Raw genomic sequence first — 21,852 nt, forward strand, 5'->3', positions numbered from 1 at the left:
CTTATTGACATTGCAACAACAAACACACTAACTACAATACATCACAACATTCAACAGATATCCAACAATACAGTCTCCCCAGATTGGTTGAAAAGAGGTGATGTAGTTAAAAGAAAAGGAGGGGTATGAGAAAGGAAAAGTAAACATGAAGAATAAGGAATGATATGGTATGAAATTAAACAAAACGAACACATGCAATGTATAAAAAGTATGTGATATGAAGTTTAGCTAAGCAGGCTTTGTGAGCAAAAGCAAATCGATATTCACAAAGTCACACAAAGTAAAGTAGAGCATGAGATGTTCTGTATGTTTGAAAGATGGCAAGATCTAGAACAAAAATAGAACTTTTGAGGAAGTGTGTAAATAACACACAGCTGAATTGCGATGCGAGGTATGGTCGAAAAGACATATGCCTCACAAGTGTGTATACATATGAGAATCCAGATGGGGATTACATATTTTTGGCAACCGAACCATTACAAAGACTATGAACTGAGCAAGGAATGATACCTTTTGCAAATGCATCTGTGTTCTTTAGCTCATGTAATGTGTGTGTGTGTCTAGGCTGAGAGAATGGTGCTAGGGATCTGAGAAGATACAATGGAAATGGAATGGTAGGGGCCGGTGCGTGCTTGCATAGATAGCCATTGCCTCTAGCTCAGTAGTAGGCAGATATTAGGACTTTTGCAAGAACATCATGGTAGTTAAGAGCATTACTGAGGATTCAATACCTGCATTAAATTATCAATGGCATGTCATAGTAGGATGCAGCCATCAATGCTTGAGCCAGAACATCAGCAGCAGGTGATGGTACATGCAGGGTGCAACGCCACAGACATACAGGCATATTCTGACAAAACAGTGCATGGAATACAAGTCTCAACGTGAGTGCTCTGTTGAAGGATATACTATGGTACAGACCTTTTTGACAAGGAAAAGCATGAAACAATAGGCACCACTTTGTATGGACGCATTGCGCAACACACTCGCACATCTTCCCATGTGCGTGTTGGATGTGTTACTAGCATATGTTAATTGAAAACAAAGTATCACTTTTCATCAATTAAAGCATTTTATTAATTAATCAAGCATACATCGATTAGAATGAATTTGACCTAAAAGTGCTGGTACCTGGCACTATATATATTCAAATATCTTCTGAAAATACTTTTAAATGTCAAACAATATCTTCTGAAAATACTTTTAAATCTCAAACGATACAACTTTAGAGTATTATTTAAACTACTCCAGTCTTCTAACACTAACATATACTAATCCCAGGAAAGGATATAGAGCAAATGGTTGCAAACCTCTTTTTTAAAATGTTCTTACTATTTTTGAATTTCACGGTCAAGCTTTGCAGATGTTCAGTTCCTTTCCAATCCCTCAGTATATTTTTTGGAATGTGATAATCCTTACGACAGTTCTTTCATTGCTGGAATAACATAATATTGTGCTAACTCAATCATCAATTCCCCAATGGTTCGTTCATAATTTCTAATACTTATGCAAAAAAAGAAACCTCTTCCAGTAATTCCATGGCACTGCTTTGAGATGAATGTAACAGATATTAAACTAAGAGGATGAGATGCTTTACCATAGAGAGAGTTTCAAAATGCATACAAATTCTGAGTTCCTGTGTGGTTCATTTACAGCGGTGCCTGATACTCTGTAACCACAAGAAGAAATAGTCTGAGTGGATTTCTTATTTTAAAAATGTATTTACCAATACATGCCAGTTCAAAAAACGTGTCATTAATCACTGACTCCAAAACCTTTTCATAGTTGAAAATGAATACATTTTATTTACAAAAACAAAGTCATACATTTGAGCAACATTTTAACTATCAACATTTCAGTAATTTAACAAACGTAAGTACAGAAACGCACAATTGAGATACTTTCTATGCCAATATTCACATGTGTTATATACAGCTAATGTTGACTCCAAAACCTTTTCATATTTGAAAAACAATTTATGGTATTTACAAAAACGAAGTCTTAAATTTGAGCAACATTTCAACTATCAAAATGTCAGTAATTTAACATATTAATTACAGAAAGGCACAATTGGGCATACTTCCTATGTCAATATTGACAGGTGTTTTATACAGCTAATGGTGACACATGTTTCCATGGAATACATCACAGATGGTCAATATCGATGCCACACAGATCCACTTGAAGACAATTTAACAGTAGCCATTCTCAGTGCGGTTGAAGCCCACAAATGAATGTGATCATATTAATATGCACGTCCATCTATGTAGCATGTTGATTTATTAGACCTGTCACTTTAATGAGAGCTTGTACTTAAGAAATAGTACCTTAATTATCATGTGCTCTTTGACAATATCAACATTCTGTCATTATCATGATAAACCTATACTAATACATTTGCAGTTCTCGCTTTTCCAAAGACAATGGGCCTCATTACACGGTAGGCGGTGAGCCATGGCGCTATTAGCGCCATGGCTCATGCCGGTAAAATACCGGCACTGCCTTGGCGGTAAGGGGATTTACCGCCCCATTCCAAGGTTGGAGGGGCGGTAAATCCCCCTTCCACCATTGCCCTTCCCCATTCCCATTTCTGCCCCATAGGGCTCTATGGGAATGGGGAAGGCGCTAATTACGGCACCGCAATTTTGCGGTGCCGTAATTAGCTCCGAGGTCCCTTTGCGGGTTGGATTTTAACGCCTGCAAAAAGCAGGCGTTAAATCCCCCAACCCGCAAAGGGACCTCGTAGTAAGGCAGTAAGGATTTACCGTTACTGGTATTTTACCGGTACTGGTAAATCCTTACCGCCATCCGTGTAATGAGGCCCAATGTTTTTAGTATGAGGATATTCTCCCCAAAATCTGAATGTGCTGAAAGCCTGAGAATCTTAATCTGCATTGGCCGCTGTCTCAGGCAATGCATGAGAACGTTCATGTCACCCCAAGTTTGATAGTTATCTTCAAAAGCAGGATGGTGTTTTACTCCCACGAATGTGGTGCTCAAATCAGCATTAATTGACAATAATTCCATTTGTCGAGTTAGGAAAAAGTTGCACAATAAATATAATGGCATTACCCTTTACAATAAGTATGGCTGTTTTTAAAAAAAGAAACCGGAGCAATCATCACAGGCACTTGTTTGCTTGCAGCTAACACAACATCATAGAGTTTGGAAGAGGCTGGGGATTAGCAGGCCTTTTGCTTTTTATATGCACTACTTTCCGTAAATTAGAGGACTGTGATTGTTTGGGATTATTCTGCAATTACCAAAATCAATAACCTCATCATTTTTTTGTTTAAAGATTGCCTTGTTCGCATCCCCTGTTAACTCCTGCTTATCCAGTTAACTCCTTCTAGTCTGGACTGCATTTACTTAATACTGTGTCTCCCTGAGCCAGTCAATGTTGTGCATTGCAGATGTTTGGCCACTTGAATCAAAAAAAGGGATAACACATGATTAAATATTTCCATCCAAACTATGCAAGAGTGAATGTGTGTCTTGCTTCATCATAAAGACCAGACCAATATATTAAGGGTATTCGTTTCATCCATTTCGTTCCACTTTCAGTTTATGAGGGTAGGGTTGATTAGGCCCATATAATGTCAAAAGAAGAGGGTGAATTCTACTTTAAAGTTATAATTTGGGAATTTGTTTAAGAATTTCGTTGTATGTTCAGCTACTCTGTGAACACTCTCTCTGTTATCAAAATCTTCTCCTTGGCTGCAATTTTGCCAGATTCTCAAAAATTGCCCGAGGGGTGAGACAATTTTCAATCTAGCAGCGTGTCTGCTATGATATTGTTTGCTTGTATGTTTGTTTATTAATTTGTAGGGTGCACCGAACGCGTAGATAACTGGGCGCAACTAATACAAGGATACTTAAAGCTTGGGTTACATAGTATGATAGGTTACATAGAGAAAAGAAGGCAGCATGACTTATTTCAGAGGAATACATCAGAATTATACAGAGAGTGGCATATAACAGGTGAGTGAGTAAAAAATCTGTGCCACAGTACAGTAAATTGCTCAGGAGGAATAAATAAGAATTATTCAGTAGGTGGCGCATATCAGGTGAGCAAAGGAATTACAGGTATGAGTACAATAGAGATCAAATGTCATTGGATCGCAGCCAGTTCAGCGTGTTGCGTCTAAAGCTGAGGAAGGATTGGTCGGCTCTGAGAGAGAGGGGTAGTGCATTCCAGGACTGGGCGGCTTTCACTGGAAGCTGTATCCTCCAGATGTTTTTAACTTGAATATGGGTATATTCAGACAGAAGGAGTTATCCGCTCTAGAGGGGCGGTAGACATTTTTCTTACCAATTTCTCCATTAGGTAGGCGGGTGCTGCATTGTTTAGGTATTTGAAGGTAAGGGAGACCATTTTGAGCAAAATTCTGTCATTTATCTTCAGCCAGTGGTGTTGTCTTCTGAATTGTGAAACATGTTCTCTTTTGGGTATGTTCAGGGCAGTTCTTAGCGCATTGTTCTGTAAGATTTGGATTTTGTCTAAGATATACTTATTAGCGCCTAGGTATAGGGCGTTACAATACTCCAATTTAGACAGTATTAATGTGTTGGCAAGGATAATGCAGCTAGCCTTGGATAAAAATGACCTGCAAGCGCTAATTAGTTTGCACGTGTGGGCAGAAGATGATGCCAAGGAATTTACCTGATTACTAAGGGTTTGAGTGGAATCAAGATAAAAACCTAGGGTTTTCACTTCTTTAACTACCTTGATTGTATTTCCGTCTATGTTCAAGGCAGAGTAGTTCGGGTTCATTTTTTTAGATTGCCAGCCGATCCAAGAATTAGGAGCTCTGTTTTGTCATCATTCAGGCAGAGGCCAGGGGATGCCATCCATGCCTGAATGAGGAGGTAGATTTTATTTACCAAAGCCGTGTCCTTACCATAATTGCCCGAAAGGGGAATGAGGATCTGGGTGTCATCTGCATAGTTAGTGTAGGTGACACGCAGCCTGTGCAATTTGTCAAACAGAGGCTTTGTAAATATATTGTACATGGTCGGTGATACACATGATCCTTGTGGAATGCTGCATGTCGCCTGGATAGGGTCAGCAGATACGGGTGGGGGGGAAAACTCTCATTGTTCTGTTATTTAAGAAGGATTGGACCCAGGCTATTGCATCTCTTGAAATGTGAGCAGCCGAGGTCAGGTGTTTGCACAGAACTTTGTGGTCCACCAGGTCAAAGGCAGCCTACAAATCGAGGAGTATTAGCATGGCTGTTTTCTCTTTGTCATTGAGCTCATCAATTTGGGTGTTTAAGTCAATTAGTGACGTTTCCGTACCATCTTGTGGCCTGAAATGGGATTGGCGGGAACCTAGGAGATGATTGGCCTCGAGGTACTTCTGTATTTGCAAGTTCACTACTTTGAGGAGGAAGGGCACTGTGGCAATAGGCCTGTAATTAGTTAGGATGGAGGGGTCCAGAGTATTTTTTTTGTAGCAAAGGCAGAACCCAGGACTCTTTTAGTTTACCTGGGACAGTATTGGTTGCGAAGGAGGCGTTAATTATTTTTTAGATAAATGGTGCTAGGTCTCTTGCAGCCTCTTTAATTATTTGGGCGGGACAGTTGTCACCCTGGCACTTAGAAGGTTTCAATGATGAGATAATTGTTTCTGTTTCATAGATGGAGACTTTAGAGAATCTGAATGGTTCTAGGGTGCTGGAGGATTCAATGGGGCTGGTAGGTTGCAGCTCAAGGTTAGGCAAGGTGGCTTTTTTATTTGCAATCTTGTTTTGAAGTAATGTTATTTTATTAGCTAAAGCATTCTGTATGCTTGTGCACCATGGTTTGTCCTTAGGGACGCTGTTTGTGGGAGGAATGGGGGATTCCATTTCTCGTAAGAGCACAAATAGTTCCTTAGTATTGGAGCTGGCATTGGTGATTCTTTCGTTGTAAAGGTCTTTTTTAGTATGGATTATTTCCTTTTTGTAGTTATTTGCAAAGTTGGTCAGGTGCAGCTTATTTTCTTCTGAAGGAGGGTGGCACCATAAGGTCTCTAGTTTTCTTTTTTGCACTAAAGTGTTTGTTGCTGTTTTCTCAGTATAAGGTGTAATATTCATGCCCTTTTCTTGTCTTATTAATAAATCAAAGAAAGGATTTTTAATATGAGGATGTTGAATTGTTAGATGATTCTGCAGTGCCCTGATTCAGCGGTGCCCTGATTCTGCTGGATTTGTCAGCCACGTTTGACATGGTTGACCACCCCATCCTCCTTTCGCGTTTGGCGCAGATTGGGATATCTGGCTCTGTTCTTGCATGGTTCACCTCCTTTCTCTCTGACCGCACACAAACCCTTGCTGTGCCCCCTTTTCTCTCTTCCTCCTGCCCCCTCACTTGCGGTGTCCCACAGGGATCCTCTCTTTCCCTGATCCTGTTCAATATCTATATCTGGGCACTAGTCTGCCTTATTCGCTCCTATGGACTGAATTGTTATTCCTATGCTGATGACACCCGAATCCTGATCCGTCTAGATCAGGATCAGGCAGAAGTCTCGTCTTGTCTTCATGACTGCCTTAGAGCAGTCGGTGTCTGGATGGACCAGAACTGGCTCAAACTTAATGGAGATAAGACGGAGGTAATTGTGGTGGGCTGTCCCTCCGACCCCTCACTGTGGATCTCTGCTTTCTGGCTTACCTCTCTAGGTCCTTTACCTAGCCCAGTTTGTAAGGTAAGAAATCTGGGAGTTATTCTCTCCGCATCCCTCTCCATGGCCAACCAGGTTACTGCTGCGTGCCAGTCTGCCCACCACCAGATTAGAGTTCTTAAGAAGGTCATTCCTATGATACCGGAAGCCATCCGCTCCCCTGTGGTGGTGGCACTAGTGCTTCCGCGGTTGGACTACTGCAACTCTTTGTATGTGTCCCAACCGACGGGTTTGATACAACGGCTCCAGCGCACGCAGAATCTGGCAGCTAGGCTAGCCACTGGCTCTCCCTATGGTGCTCATATTTCGCCAGTTCTTCGACATCTTCACTGGCTTCCGGTGGACCAGCGTGTTCATTTTAAGTCATTATGTATTGTTCACCGGGCAATCCACGGCCAAGGAGCTGAGTTTTTGCAGTCCAAATTCTCTTGGTACATCCCGGAACGTGACCTACGCTCCTCCACCACCAATCTACTTATGCTTCCAAGATTTAACCGTGAAAGGATCAGTGGTCAGGCCTTCTCCATTGCAGCCGCTAAGATATGGAAAAACCTTCCACTGTCACTCAGAGGCACCTCAAACCATCTTGGCTTTAGAAAAGCTCTTAAAACCATTCTATTTTAGTGCTTTTTTCTTCATTGTTTTTTTTTCCTCTTGAGTAGGCAGTTTTTCTCTTTAGCGCCATGATGCCCTTGGGCGCCCGTGCACTTTACAAGTTTATTTAACATAACATAACATAACATAACATAACATTCTTGAATGTTATTAATTCCTATTTGATTCCTTTCTATAGTAGAAGTGCAGTGTCTGCATATTTTTCACAAGTCCTATATGGCTACTTTAGTTGATAATGCCAGTGGAATTAGTGACTTTTTCTTCATGTTGATATTTGTAATACTTTATGTAAAAGACACACCCATATAAGTTCCTTTTACTTGTTCACAAAAGCATGCCTTGAAAGGACAATAGTTGGTAATTTTGTAATAGTGGTTCAATGATTAATAAAAAAAGTCTTCTGATCAGTTCTTGTTACTAATGTGGAAAACAACATTTGAATAGGTCTGTCTTGTGAGATATTAATAAACAGTTATGCTACATCTGGTGTAACTAATATATTACAGAGTGGATCAAATAAATGATCACAAAACTGTTGCTCACGTCTGTTCAGTAACATACAATGGATTGAATCAGATCACCACAAATTTGCATACAAAAACTATTATTATTTTATAAGGGTTCTAGTATTGACCCTATTCCTAATAGAACTGGCCTCTCTGGTGGGTTAGATTTGTCAATGTGGATTTTGGCAAAGGATAGTTTGCAGGAATGTTGGTTTATGAGTTGATAAGAACCTAACGCTCCTTTTGACTAGTCCAATCATTCTCAATCCCTCAGGTCACTTTTTCTGTGATCCATTATGGGATCTCTTCTGTTGGATATTTTTTATGTGGGCAAATAACATTATTTAGTAACTGATGCTCATTTTCTGCATCAAGGTGATTTTGTCAATGAGAAAAGTTCAGCCTCCTTTGTCTTCTGGTTTTATTATTAAGTTGTAATATTTCTTTTTGTCAATTCATTGCCATTGTATTCCTTACTCTTCTTGGACACTTTTTGCACAATTTCTGAAACACTTTTCAGGATATTATTCTCAAAAGTAATGATTTTGACAGTCATACTCGAGGCATGTGGTAAGACGATGGAAGGGGGCCTCAACCCACTGCTATCATTGCTAACCTCTCATGGGTTTGCTGTAAATAATATATATTATGTAGGCAAAGTTACTTTTGTGCTGCAAAACCTTCCATTTTCTGGGCATTCATTTTTCTCAACCACCATTTTACGAGCAACTGAAATCAGAGCCATCATTTCAAGGAGGTCTGCATGAGGGGTACGAGAAAAGTTGCATATAGGTAAAGTTTATCAAATCAACACAATTGTCTTACTGCAGTTTTCTTCACTGATTAAAGTGAGACTGATGAGTAAAGTGAATGCACAAAAAGTATTTATTTGCTAGTGGTAATGTTTTGATTTGCTCCTACATGTGAGATCCCAATACGAGTCACTTGAATGAAATATATCTCAGGAAATTCCTTGGGAACGTAGAGTCACCCAGGGAGTTATCCTGTCTGCTATGTTATTTAACTTTTACATGGGGACCCTGATAGATTCCCTGAAAAGCAGCAACATATCATTGCACCAATATGTAAGTATTCTCATTTATACCTGAAAATGTAATCTCCTCTTTCAAGCACTTTTCTACTCTGAAATCCTACTTAGAGAAAGGAGAATCCTGGATGGCACATTTCTACTTTAAATTAAATCCTTACAAAACATGGTTCTTTCCATGCTACGCCTGTGCCTGTTTCCAACCTGCCTCAAAAGGTCTGGAAAACCTCTCTTCTGCTTGAATCTCAGCAAAGATTGTCTCTTACAAAGACCAAATGTCATGGCTTTGCAGCAGCCAAAAGTCTTTCCATAGAAACCCACTTTGTTGTAAACCTGCAGAAAGCCATCTGCCATATGTGTCTCCTTCAGAAAGCCAAAGCTCTCACCCCTATAAGATCTTACAATAGTAGGGCAAGTTTTTGCCCTCTCCCACATTAATCAACGGTGATGATGTCTTTGTGGATCATCCGCAAATATCTATGGGGTCCATCACCATTTTTCTCCAAATATCTCTATGCCTGGCATTTGGTGCAAAAATATTGAACTATATACAATCTACAATCTCACCTTCTGTATGCTTGCATAACTTTCAAAATTGGCTCCATCACATATGAGTCTATTCCCCTTCAACAACCATCATAGCTACATGATAAACTCTCTATCAAAGGAGGGACTTGCAAACACTGATCAAATCCTGGCTTATCGTAAAGATACCATGGACCAAGAAATCAAAAACTGCAATTATGGCTGCCTTCTGCTTTGTCTTGATAATTCAGCAGTCATTGCCACAATATTTTCAGCCAACGCTTGATCTTCTCTCTGCCTGTAAGACACTCAACACTTTCAAATGAATGTGTTGAGGTTATTTTAGCTCTATTTCTTATTTATTTATGTTATCATTCATTTATAACATGTTTAATACCGGCGAGTGGTTTCTAAGTTCGGGATTGGGATTCAAACCTGTTTTGCGCCGGTTTCTCTTGCTTCCAAGACAAACGCGTTGCCCCTGAGCTATCCTTCCTCCCCTTTCTTGGACATGACTCACCCATTTCTCCAATTTATTTTCCTCTCCTCCTCTTTCATCCCTTCCCTCTCCTCTTCCTCAGTCATCTTCCCTCCCTTTTTATCTGATATTTTCTTTTATCTGCTGGTTGCCCTGCAGAACTATGGGTGTAGGTTCTGCTATATTCACACTTTTCAGAATGTAATAAATAAATAACAACAGGAGGTTGAGCTGCTGTTGGAATCAGAATTTAGAAGTTAAATATGGTTGACTCCCAGCCTGAAAGTATAATCCAAAGTAAACTCCATCTGCATGTAGTTGCCGACATGTTTTTGGGCCAGTGTAATGGATATAGCTGTAGTCTTCTTCATTGTCAGGGACAATACAACAGATACGTTGTGTGTATGGTATGTGCAAAATGTGAATGAGCTCTACATGAAATCTGAAAGGCATCTACTTAGCATAGTATCCAAGATGTGCAATTCTTGTTTAGCCACGTATTTCTTGGAATGGTATTTTACCAATGTCAGGGAAATTCTTACATTGCCCCTTCCTTGCAAAATCTATGGACGCATGTTTTAGTCTCACAAATATTTGCATTCTTTAGGGAGAAGATTAGTATGTATGTCAAATATGGCAGGTGCAGATAATCACTTAAACTATCATGGACATATGATAAAACGCCGTCTAGGTTTTGGTCTTTTAGTGGGTACATATGCATCAGCCTATGCAATTTGCATCAGATCCAATTTTTATTTAAGTACTGTATGTAAGCGGTTACATCTATTGTCTGACTTTTTATATCAGAGTGTGGCTCTGAAACCCTTAAAAGATGTAAACATTCTCAAGTCTATCATAGAATATCTGAACTAGGCAGGCAGTTGAAACTGACTTAATCCCATTTCACAAAGTGCACATACTGTTGGGGCCTGAAAGAGCTTTGCTCTTACTGATATTTTTTTTGTTTTTTGCCTAACGTTCACAGAAGTGTCCATCCATGGGATCTATGTGATTACTGCGAAAATAAAATACTGCAGATGAAAATGTTGACTTTGTTCTCTTCATTTTGTACATTTCAACACAATTATATGTGGGGGAGACCACGCCACTGCCCCCATCACGCCCCTCACATTGATTACCCTAACCCACTCCCTCACATATAATTGCATTGAAATGCGCAGTAATAAATGTGCCTGGCCTGCCATATTTTCAGCTGCGTAGTAATGGGGTGGTACCCATCCAGGCAGGCCTATGTATCCTTTAGCCTACACCACACAGCAGCTGCATTCGAAGGTCACAAGATGCATTTTGCTCGATGTTTTCAGTTAAATCTTGAAACATACCAGAAATCTGACTTATTGATTAGCCAAGTATTGATGAACTGGAGGAGTTCAAAACATGCTTTCAAAGCCCGAGCACGAAATATCTCACAAGTTAATTTGCCATTCTCCAAAACAGATTTTGTAATTTTAAAGGCCATACTTGTGAATGGCTACCAGTTCCACAAATCCAATTCTGGGCCATTCATCTAACATGTCACAGAACTATGAAGCGTGTATATGCAGCGCTCACTGAGTGCCTTTCCAGGAACCATAACTGAGCACGGTGCACGCCCATAGAGTTTTTGCTCACGTGTAACCAGTCCAGCCATGTCAAAAGCGATCCAAGATGGAGTGCTGTATGTCGGCTGTCTGTCCGTGATCACCAGGGTGGAGTCACGCATCGATCCGTCCGGGCATTTGGATTTAATAACTGTAAAACCTTCAAAAATTCAATTTAGTTGAGGACACAGATTCCGTCAAGGCCAGTTGCAGCAGTTACATGTTGTGTCGAAGACCAGACCAGGTACACAAGACATCCGGAAGGTTCTGTTCTTATCACATGAGTAAAACATGTTGAAGTTAAGTGGGTCGGCATAAAGCCCATCCGCTTTATCAGTGCAGAACTTGTTGTCACCAGCACCGCCCTCGATCCTTCCTGCCGTTGTTGAAGGTGTGGTGGGGACACTGGTTGTTCCTACAGATGATAGAAAGAGCAAACGGATCATTTACAAGCAGTGTTGGAAACACAACTGATGAATAATCATACACAATGATTAGCGTTGGGTTTAAATGCAACTAATAATACAAGACATCACATTTAATTATAATTCCATTGATTTAAAACTCGTAAAATATTGCTGCAGCTTATGAAGGATATATTCATTCAATATTTATCAGACAAACACAAAGTAAGAAATGCAACATACAGTGGATATGTGTTTACAGAATATCCTTTCATGAAACCGGGGATTTCAATGTGGCATTATTTCAGATGCACAGAACCTCAGTTCAAATCTCTATCAATGTGTTCACTAAATGTACAGCCATAGAACCTTGGGTAAACAAGCACACACGTACTGCAGACACAAACACATACACACACACAGTCAACACACACATATGTATAGCCAAATAGGCGCACACTTTTCACACATAGCCTCATCTGCCACACACACAAGCATTTGGTGAACGTAGCACATTTTGGTAAGCTCAAACGAATGAAAACGTAAAGGAGCCAAGGTTCATTCTTGGTTCAAACAATTGGAAGTATGGACCTCATTCTCAGTCCGGCGGTAACCTTGCCGATGCAACCAGCGGGTGGTCGCCAGACGCAGAATAATTTACCAGTGCCTGACTTCCTGGTGCCACTGGGGGATTCCAACCCGGCAGCCTGGAAAATCAGGCACCTGTAAATTGTAATTCCCCATTCCCATTGAGTCCCATAGGACTTTATGGGAATGCGGAACCCGGAAGCACCAGCACCGTTGTTAATGGTGCCGGTGCTTCCGTGACGGCCTGCCTACCGTGGCCACTGTGCCCGGCAGGGTCCGACCTGTCGTGCACAGCTGCTCCAGCAGGCAGACCTGTAGTATGACAGTCCGGAAACAACAGTGCCGGTAAGCACCGTTGTTTCCGGATCGGTATTCTTATAATGAAGCCGTATATCTTTCAGATCCGGCAAGGCCCCTCTCCTACACCAACCCATGTTTCTGTGCGGATCGAAAAGTTCATGTTTACTTTCTCCTTGATTGGGCTTTTTCCATAATTGACTTCCGGCACGCTGTTTTATAGGTGCTTTAATGTCAAAAAAGATACCTAATAAATTATCCTTTCATTAAGACCCAGTTGGGATCTGGACAGTAAATTATGATTTTGACACATTTTTCTAGCTGTGTTAATAGCCAACTGGCAACCAACACACCTTTAGTGCCCACTATGACTATTAAATAATAGAGCGGGTGTAATGGCAACTTCTCAGGAGAGGTCCACATTAATTCGAAGGCAAGGGCAAAGCATTCATTTAGAATTCAAAATGGCTTGAGATTATGTATCAAGCTCTCCGACCAGTACAGAAAAAAGCTGCTGCGTAAACTATGTGTATGCCAAGTCATCCTACTGTTTGATAAGGCAGTTGCCTTTACTTTCAAACTTTATATGCTCCCTTCAATGAAGCTTACCATTCACTCCAAAGTGCTTGTGGCCTGACATATGTTAGCAATCAATCCAGAACATGCATGATCTTCAATACATTGATAATACAAATCGGGCACAGATTGTTTCAATTGATCCAAGGGTCCAAAAGACCATTGCCCCTTGTTTCTTTATTGCTGCATGCAGAAGAATCCAGGAACACTTCTGGGATGCCTGGCAATTAGTTGCAAAAATAGTGTACACTGTATTGGAGTCATACCTGTCTACACTCTGTGAGCAGGATTAATCCTTAGTATGTTATCATGTTTTCAACAGTCATCCTTTCATCTTGCATCAATGTAACATTTCAAGAATTTGGGATTCATATATTTCAGTAAGCCCACCTGCTGTTTGATGGTGCGGTGCCGGTGTGTCGGCTAATCCCCACCCCCTGGAGGAAGTGGATGCTGGAGTGGCGCTCATGACGCTTCCAAATTAACCCCTGCAGTGAAGGCCTGCAGGACAAGCCCATCTGCTGTTTGGCACTGCGACGAAGCCCCACTGGACAAACTCACCTGCTGTTTGATGCTGTTTGGAGCATCTAAGTTGGTCATCAAAGCCGTACTTCATGAAAATGTAGTGACATTTACATTTATAGGCGCAAGTGTAAGCCGGAGCTGTGGCTGCATCGGACTAGCTAGGAAAGGCCGGGGAGTCTGTGAATGGCGGTCATAACTAGGGATTATGTTGCCGAGTCAGAACGGCTGGGAAATGGGAGGAGCCATTGAGGGAAAAGTGAACAGTGTTTGGCGCTGTTGGGATAGGCACCAGAGGAGGAGATCTCATAGGATCTGCATCTTATAGACCCACCAAGATTAGTTTGCAGATTATGTTGTAGATGGGAGTGAATGATCTGCCAGCAACAAGTATAGTAAGGGCCGGACGGTGCAGTTGTACATCTTTTATTCACCTTCCCTGAAGTGGCTCAAGAGACAGAACGTTCATTACTACCTCTTTGAGTACCAATTGCCGTGTGTGGTGAGCTTAAGGTGCTGGAACTGAGTGACAGGGAAGGGATACTTAGCCTCCTTTGGTTCTGCTGACAACCCCATTGAGGGGGGCACTACTACCTATCATGCAGGCTTCGGCATGTAACAAATATATACATAACATAACATATATCAAGAGGCGCCCGGGTTTGGTCTAGAGGAATCTGCAGATGGTCTTGGATTGTTAGTTTCTTAGTCTCTTAGTCTTGAGATTTGAGACACTATTGGTGACCTCATATGAAATCAGAATGCAGGATTGGCCTCCAAGGTTCAGCTGCCAGAGGAGGAATCGCTCCCAGGTTTCCCGAATTGACTTGCCTGCACAAGGAGTTTTAGGCACAGCGGTTCTGAAAGAGCAGAGGAATTGTGTGGACTTTGTGACCGGCAGTACTATCACACTAGGACCTGAGAAGGTATTATGTGAACAGACCGGGACAGGGAGTTGGACTATGGCTGCCTCGTTAGCTGTTGTGGCGTGCCAGGTGTTGATCCCTTAAGCCTCAATTATAGATTGGAACTTAGATCGTAAGGCGGTGCTAAATGTTCATATATCATATTTGTTCTGTTGCCACAGAGCCATTTCTAGTATTGTGTTGTTTGAAACATTTTAACTATGTTATACTGTAATTGCTATTGTCCTCTAACTATTACATGTTTTATTTAATTATTTATTCCATTCACTGATATTACTCAATCATTTTGGCAAAAATGACGAAAAGCAAAGTCACGTAATACCCCCCCAAATCTAAGATGGTAAAAGGTCAATGCGATTTACCAAAGCGATCAACGAGCCACATACAATGATGAGGAAATAGCCAGTCTTCTTTAAGATATTGAAGGGCCTAAGTCTGGTACTATAATCCCCCACAAATCAAATAAGAGGAAGACTACCCCCAAAATCCAACTGTGTGATCAAAACCTCAGATGAGTCAGTGGGGATAGGTCCTGTGGGTAGTCAAGCTGATAGAAGTGTTAGTAATGGGGTTGTTAGCGTTAATATCGATAGAGATCCAGTATTAACACTGACTAAAACCCATAGTAGAGAAGACAGAAGCCTTGATAAATAACCCTTACCTATCTTAGTTAATATTGGGAGAATGCTTGGTAAATATGTGATCAAACAGCCAGCCGTGCGAATGGAGAGCAAATGCTGCACTGTACCATTGAGCTTGTTGGGCATATTTGTAACAGGACGACATGGCCATTGACACTGAGTGTGGCTTCACACCTTTTTGGGCTGCTAGACAATGTAGCACTGAGGGTATCAGGATATGCAAGAAAGTCTGTGAAGTGGGTTAAAATTAATACAATTAAAATAATGCCTGTCATTTATGAAACTATCCTCCCAATGTTTGAAATAGTTTGACAGGGCGATGATGGTTTTCCTCTTAATGTATTGTCACTCAATCCAATGCTTATGGGGGAAATTAGATGGTTGTTTACGGCTAACGCTAGACTAAATCGAAGCAATGTGGTAAAAACGAATCCCTGGTTTGATCACGATTGTATGAGGGCAAAGGAGACTCTGATTAAAAGTGTGAAACAGTGTGCAGCCCGTTGCCATTATAAGAGTCTTCTAAAAGGAAATAGGAGGAGCACAGTAGAGATACATAAGGCACCCTTTTAAAAACCATCTTAAAGAAAGAGATTTTGGAGCCTCAAAGGAACAAGGAAATAATAATTCTCAGAAGGAGATCCAATGTATCATTCCTCAATCAGTCTGGCGTTTGACTTTTTCATCACTATATGCAGAATCCAGAGTCTTTATAGACAAAAATAGTCTCCTACCATGGTGGACAGCCAGAGATGTTTTACGGGTGAGCAAATGGGGCACATGCACCGGACCCCGAGACTGGGTTGGGGGGCCCACATGCTGCCCAACCTTGGGTGGGACTGGAACTTAGGGGGCACATGAAGCCCAGCTTGGGGGGCGGTGGTGCGGGCCAGGTGGGTCACTAGGCAGAAAACATGCCTTTGCTTATTAAAAGAGAAAAACACATGTTTTATATTTCAAAATGTCACTTTTTCAAACATAAAAAAAGTATTTTGGTGCTGGGCTGCTCGGGCCAGTACGGAGAGATGAAAAAGACCATCCTGGTAAGACTGCCACTGCTACTCCTCCTCTCTGTTTGCAGCGCCCACATCTGACATGACATTACAACCAATCAGAGTGCTCTGTGGTGCCAGAGGTACAAGTTCACTCCTGTTGGTGTGGCGCGCTGGCGCCAGTGCAGCGACATGATGGTGAAAATAGCAATAATGATTGATGGAGGAGCCGAGAGGGCGGCGTGAGGCGGGCCAGCAGCTTGTGGTGTTGTTGGCTCTGCTCAGCCCCTGCTCAACTGGCGCTACCCGGCCTTCTCACAGAGCAACCAATCATGACGCACCTTTCAACCTGCAGTAAGCCAATCAGACCTTGGTTTCAAGTCTCTCTGCCAGTCTTCCTGAATCTCATTGAGAGGAGCTTGTATGAAGTGGTGTGTGTTGTGGTTGAGCCAAGCATGAGGGCCCCATGCCATTGAAGTACAACGAGGTAATAATAATTGTTGCCTGAAAAAAAAACATACAAAAAAACTCAGTCCTACCAGACTGGGCCCATCCTCCTCAATGTCTATTCAAGACCACGTCATGGTCTGCCCTTTTATAAGTTACGTATGTATTATATACATATAATAATTAATGTACCCAAGAATATTTTTGTAAATTGACAAAGTCTGAAAAGCCGGCTATTGTTCTGCCAAATTCTGATGGTCAGAAAGTTGTACTTTTCCAATGAAAGTTAAATAGACTTTGTTGAAGCAATAAAACACCTCCGATTGTTGTTTGTTTTCACCCAGCCATGCTCACCAGCATAGCTTCTGCAGTAAAATCATTGATGTCAAACAATGCAAACGTGTTAGCAGACAGAGTTGGATTTCAATTTTTTAAAGGTAGCATTCTGTATTAAAGTTTTCTGTTTTATCTGAGTGAGCATTTGGGACACCATTGATTTAAATATTCTGTTTGTGATGGGATTGTTTTAGGGTGATGCTGAATTTGTCTGAACTATTTAAGTACGGATTTAAGTACAATCCTTCTATGCATGACAAGGTTAGTAAACGTCTGTTTGTTTAAATTACATTTCTGTTTAGAATTCCCTTTGAAGCTTTGCACACGCAATTGTAGTGTAGCAACTTTCTTTCCATTCGATACCCCATGAGTAGCTTTCCAGTGGGAATATAGTTTATACTATAGATGTATTTATTCCCAGCACAGCAATTTATCAAGGCATAGAGTGGTATTGCATTTAATGATGCAATCTCTCAAACTTGAGCAGAACCACCTCCGGTTCGGGAAGCAACTCAAGACCTTCCTCTCTGCTTCCTCTCTTCCTCTCCCTTGCTGAGGACCCGTCTGATCCATGCACTGGCCACCTGGCCACTCTCTGAATTCAAGCCCAGGACTGTGCCTGTCCAGTTGCACCTCACACTGCCTGTTGCCTCCCCCAGCATGTGTGGTCTGTATCTGTAACCCTACAGTCCCCTTTCTCTGCACTTATGAGCCACTGGTTGGCTGCACTCTCTGATTACCTGCACTGTGCCACCCACTGGATGCACTTTATTACCTGCACTTCTCCATTCCCTCTCCCCCTCGGCACTTCTCCCCTTCCCTGCACTTGTACAATCTAAATGACCCAAGGACTAGTAAGATAGTTGTTTTGTCTTCCCTCTGTTTCCCCCTCCTTGTCTTGTTGCGCCTAAAAACACTTGTGTTCAGGAGCTTTATAAATGCCATATCATATCAATCCTGATTAATTGTATTTCATTTACCTGAAGATGTCACAGGAAATGCAACATGGATCTCAGGCCGTTAGCCAGGGGTGTTGCTAGGTCTGGTAAAGATCAGGGGCTAAGCTAATGTCGGGACAGGTGGGACTCGGGGCTAGGTAGCATTTCGGTTGTAGCACCTGAGCTTCTATCGGGGGCTACAACCAAAAGACCCAGGGCTATAGCCCCCTCAGCCCCCCCCTAGCAACGCCTCTGCCGTTAGCATTTCTGGTGTGCTGAAAGATTTCACAGGCAGACTCAGTCTGCTGGGCAAGTGAGGCACAAGACACAGGCTGTCTCGTGGTCAAACTTTATTGCAAATAGCGCACACATCTTGATTACCTACCAAAGGCAGATGCAGCACAACATGGAACGGAAGCCCACACTGTGTTTTCTGCTGGTGTTTTCGTCGTCCTACTTCACGTGGCTAGTAAATTAAAGCAGAGAGTGTAGGGTGCTCTAGAAAGGAAAAATCAGGGGGGAAATAAGTGGTGCCAGCTCTACTGTGACATGCTCGACCAATTGATGACTCCCATCCATGCCTGGTGCTTTGCACCATATCTGTTGTCAGTTCTTGACGGGGAACCAAAGGGAGTGAGTGGTTAAGATGCAAGTCGCTAACTGTGTTGTCCTTCGGAAATTATCTGTGATGCTAAAAAACAGTTAAACTTTAAATGAGCAAACCAGGTATTGGCCTCTGTTTGTGCGAGGTCATAGCACCGTAGAGCTGCTTCCGATATTGCCTACCAGCCATGCAGGCCCTTGCTGGTAATGCAAGCTATGTGAGAAACGTTTAATGTGCTGAGATCCCTTGTTCCTGGGCATGCTGTGACTGCCTCCATGCTGTGATTGGGGTTTGAATACTGGAGCTACTTCATTAATTCTTGTTCGGTAACTAAGTACTCCTCAGCCAAATGGGCAGATCAGGGTTTCGGTTTATTTATTTATTTATTTATTCGTTTACAGAGCGTACCTAACCCAAGGTTATCTGGGCGCAATGCTTGAGGATTACAGTGGTGTTGCAAAACAGAAAGGACAGTTTATTACAATAATGGTACAGATGGAAGGATTCAATTCAAGAAATACAGATACAATTGTGAGTCAGAGGCACCGTTACCACTCATGTGCAAAGAGCTAGGTTTTCAATTTTTTTCTAAATGTCCAGAAGGACAGTTCTGCTCGTAGTGCTCTGATATGCTAGGTCTGCATTCTGGCATCGTTTGAGACCCATTTTCTGCACAATCCTCAAGTGAAAAAGCGCATGGCCTAGTCAGCTGTTTAATATTCATGACCTGATTAAAGGGGGAAAAACAACAAATACAAGAATGGTTCAGTTGTCTTTTCCATTTCCCACATGCTGACTACTTGTTTGGCATGTAATTTGATGGGATTTTAATACTAAAAAAAACATGAATTTGGAGATCTCCACTGTCCCTTGTCGGGTCAATGATGTTCAGCCAGTGTTGGCTTTTAAGATCATTTGCATTCTGGTACCTGTAGTCCTGTATGCAAAGATAACACCAAGGTGTGTTTACAGGATTTCAAAGACATATGAAAAAAAGGCCAACACTTCCAGAACATATCTTGGGGTGCTTTTGTATATTAAAAACAAGCATTGGCAATGCCAACAATTTGGGCTTTTCTGTAGGCATGGGAAAGGTTCTTGCCAGTTACTGGCATTGTGGTATTAACTCGCTATTGATGGTAGTGGGTGCAAAATGGTGCGAAGACCTGGGCATCTAACAGGAGTGTCTGGCAAATGCCTAATACAGACAAGCCAACATGAGTGCAAAGTTTGATGGTAAAGCTTAATAAAAGCAAGCTCAATGAGTTCCAATGAGGAGGTGTTTTGCAACGGGAGGAGCAGGAACTGGATGGAAGTGCCCATGGGACTTATCATGGCCATGGGCAGTCAATGGGTGAATGGGTGTGAACATAGCAAAACAGCCCCTACAAGCTGTGTGCCCTTCCTCATATGCCATTTCTTCCTTGCTGTACTCTAATGCAATAGTTTTGAAGGTAAGTGGTTTTGGATGAGACAAGTAGGCACATTACCGAGGCTATTGGAAGTTCCCCTTCATCAGTTTCTTGACATGCTCATTACCGCGCGTCTAGCAAGATGACATCTCATGGGATGTATCTCCCGGGGCTGGCATTGCCTTGCACTGTGACTTCACGTCCTCTGGAGTTGCATGCTGTATATTTGCATATTCCATAATATTAGTCCGTGTATTTATTTGTTTGCGACTTGTCTGCCATGGTTATTTCCCCATATCCTCAATGAGGAGACCTTCATATGGTAAGACCACACTGCGGTAGCATGTCTCTCGTATACATTGGTAGTATATTGGTAGTTGGAGAATCCTGGGTATTAAAACATCTGGTTGAATTCTCCTAAAATCCTAGCACATATTTGATAAATATAACTAAGGTTTCCTGTTTTTGGTAAATACCAAGAAAATTGGGTAACCCTACAATTCCCCTCCCCTGGCCCCCGTGATTGTTTTTATATTTCTTGGGGGACTCCAATAAACACTGGTACTTTACATAATCTAATAATCGCATCCAGGGTCTGAGTAACAACACCTGATTCTTGAGTTTTAAAATGTTGTTTTGGAACTAGTCCTTTGGTGATGTTGCTACTGAAAACACCATACTGCCTCTTTCAATGGAGTCCCACAACCAGTGGTGGAAGTGTACGAAAAGAAGTAGTGGAACTATGTTCCCTGCTGGCCTGTCCCCGCTCCCCACATACTGCATCACCACACCCCCACCGATGTAAAATACAAACCACTAAACAAATGTGTCTGCTGTTTAAGGGAACGTTCGGTGCAGTGCACTGAAGTGCAAGTTTCAACTTCCTCCTACACTTTTATTTTAAAACAAAAGTATTCCGGAAAGGTTTTGTTTTGAAATAAAAGTATAAGAACAGTAAAACTTAATTTTAAAAAGTAGAGGAGCTCCACTCTCCATCGCTCCCACCATCTTCCACCACTGCCCACAACTGCTGCTTTGTTTCCCTCTCGTCTTCTTTCCCTCTCAACCGCAAAGAGCAAATATTAGAGGGCGGGGAGCAGCATCTTCGATAGCAGACTATTGGTGCGGGACCCAAAGAAAAATATTTTGTACTCTAGTATTCAAGTGAAGATTGTTAATGCTTTAGAGCAAATATTTGCTATAAGATCAAGCCATTTAGTTTTCCCAGCTAAACAACATCCCTCATAAAACACACAGGGTAAAGCTTTGTGTGCAGAGAGGACAGTGGCATAAAATGGTTTCCCGCTCGAGTCTGTAATTAGTTGAGTTGCCTTTTTTGGCCATTATGAATATTATAGTCCTTTTATTGCACTGGATGTTCCGGTGAGAGCGTGTAATGTTGTGGAGTAAGCAACTGGAGAAGACCAGTATAAAAGAAAGTGTTGTGAGGGCCTTTTTTGAATACATGACCACTTTTTATATTTACGTGGTGTATTAGGCTGTCCCTTAGTAACAGGCCTTGGACAGGGAAGCTATGACAACCCCTTATCTTTGCTTTGTGAAGCGGTTTACTGGTGACTGCTTTGGTGCCTGTAGGATTCAAATTGCTTCAGTGAAGGAAGGGTCATATAAAAGCATACAAGAAAAAGAAAATGAAAAATACAAAAGGTGGGAAAATAAGCAAAACTGGTCTGGGGAGGAGGAATTATGCACAGTGAGGGGCACAGTGAGC

The 21,852-nt window shown here is 41.8% G+C and overlaps 1 protein-coding gene across 1 annotated transcript in view; it reads right to left on the reverse strand.

The window, feature by feature from the left end:
• Positions 1–1,776: 1,776 nt before the first annotated feature.
• LOC138453529 (acidic mammalian chitinase-like) overlaps positions 1,777–21,852 on the reverse strand; it is a 206,001-nt gene continuing 185,925 nt past the window's right edge. The window contains exon 4 of the mRNA XM_069606481.1: positions 1,777–11,852. Within this exon, the coding sequence (XP_069462582.1) occupies positions 11,635–11,852 (218 nt within the window). The 3' untranslated portion in view covers positions 1,777–11,634. The remainder of the gene's footprint in view (positions 11,853–21,852) is intronic.

This window comes from Ambystoma mexicanum, chromosome 1p (genome assembly GCF_040938575.1).
Source record: "Ambystoma mexicanum isolate Mex_15411 chromosome 1p, UKY_AmexF1_1, whole genome shotgun sequence".
Taxonomy (NCBI): Eukaryota; Metazoa; Chordata; class Amphibia; order Caudata; family Ambystomatidae; genus Ambystoma; species Ambystoma mexicanum.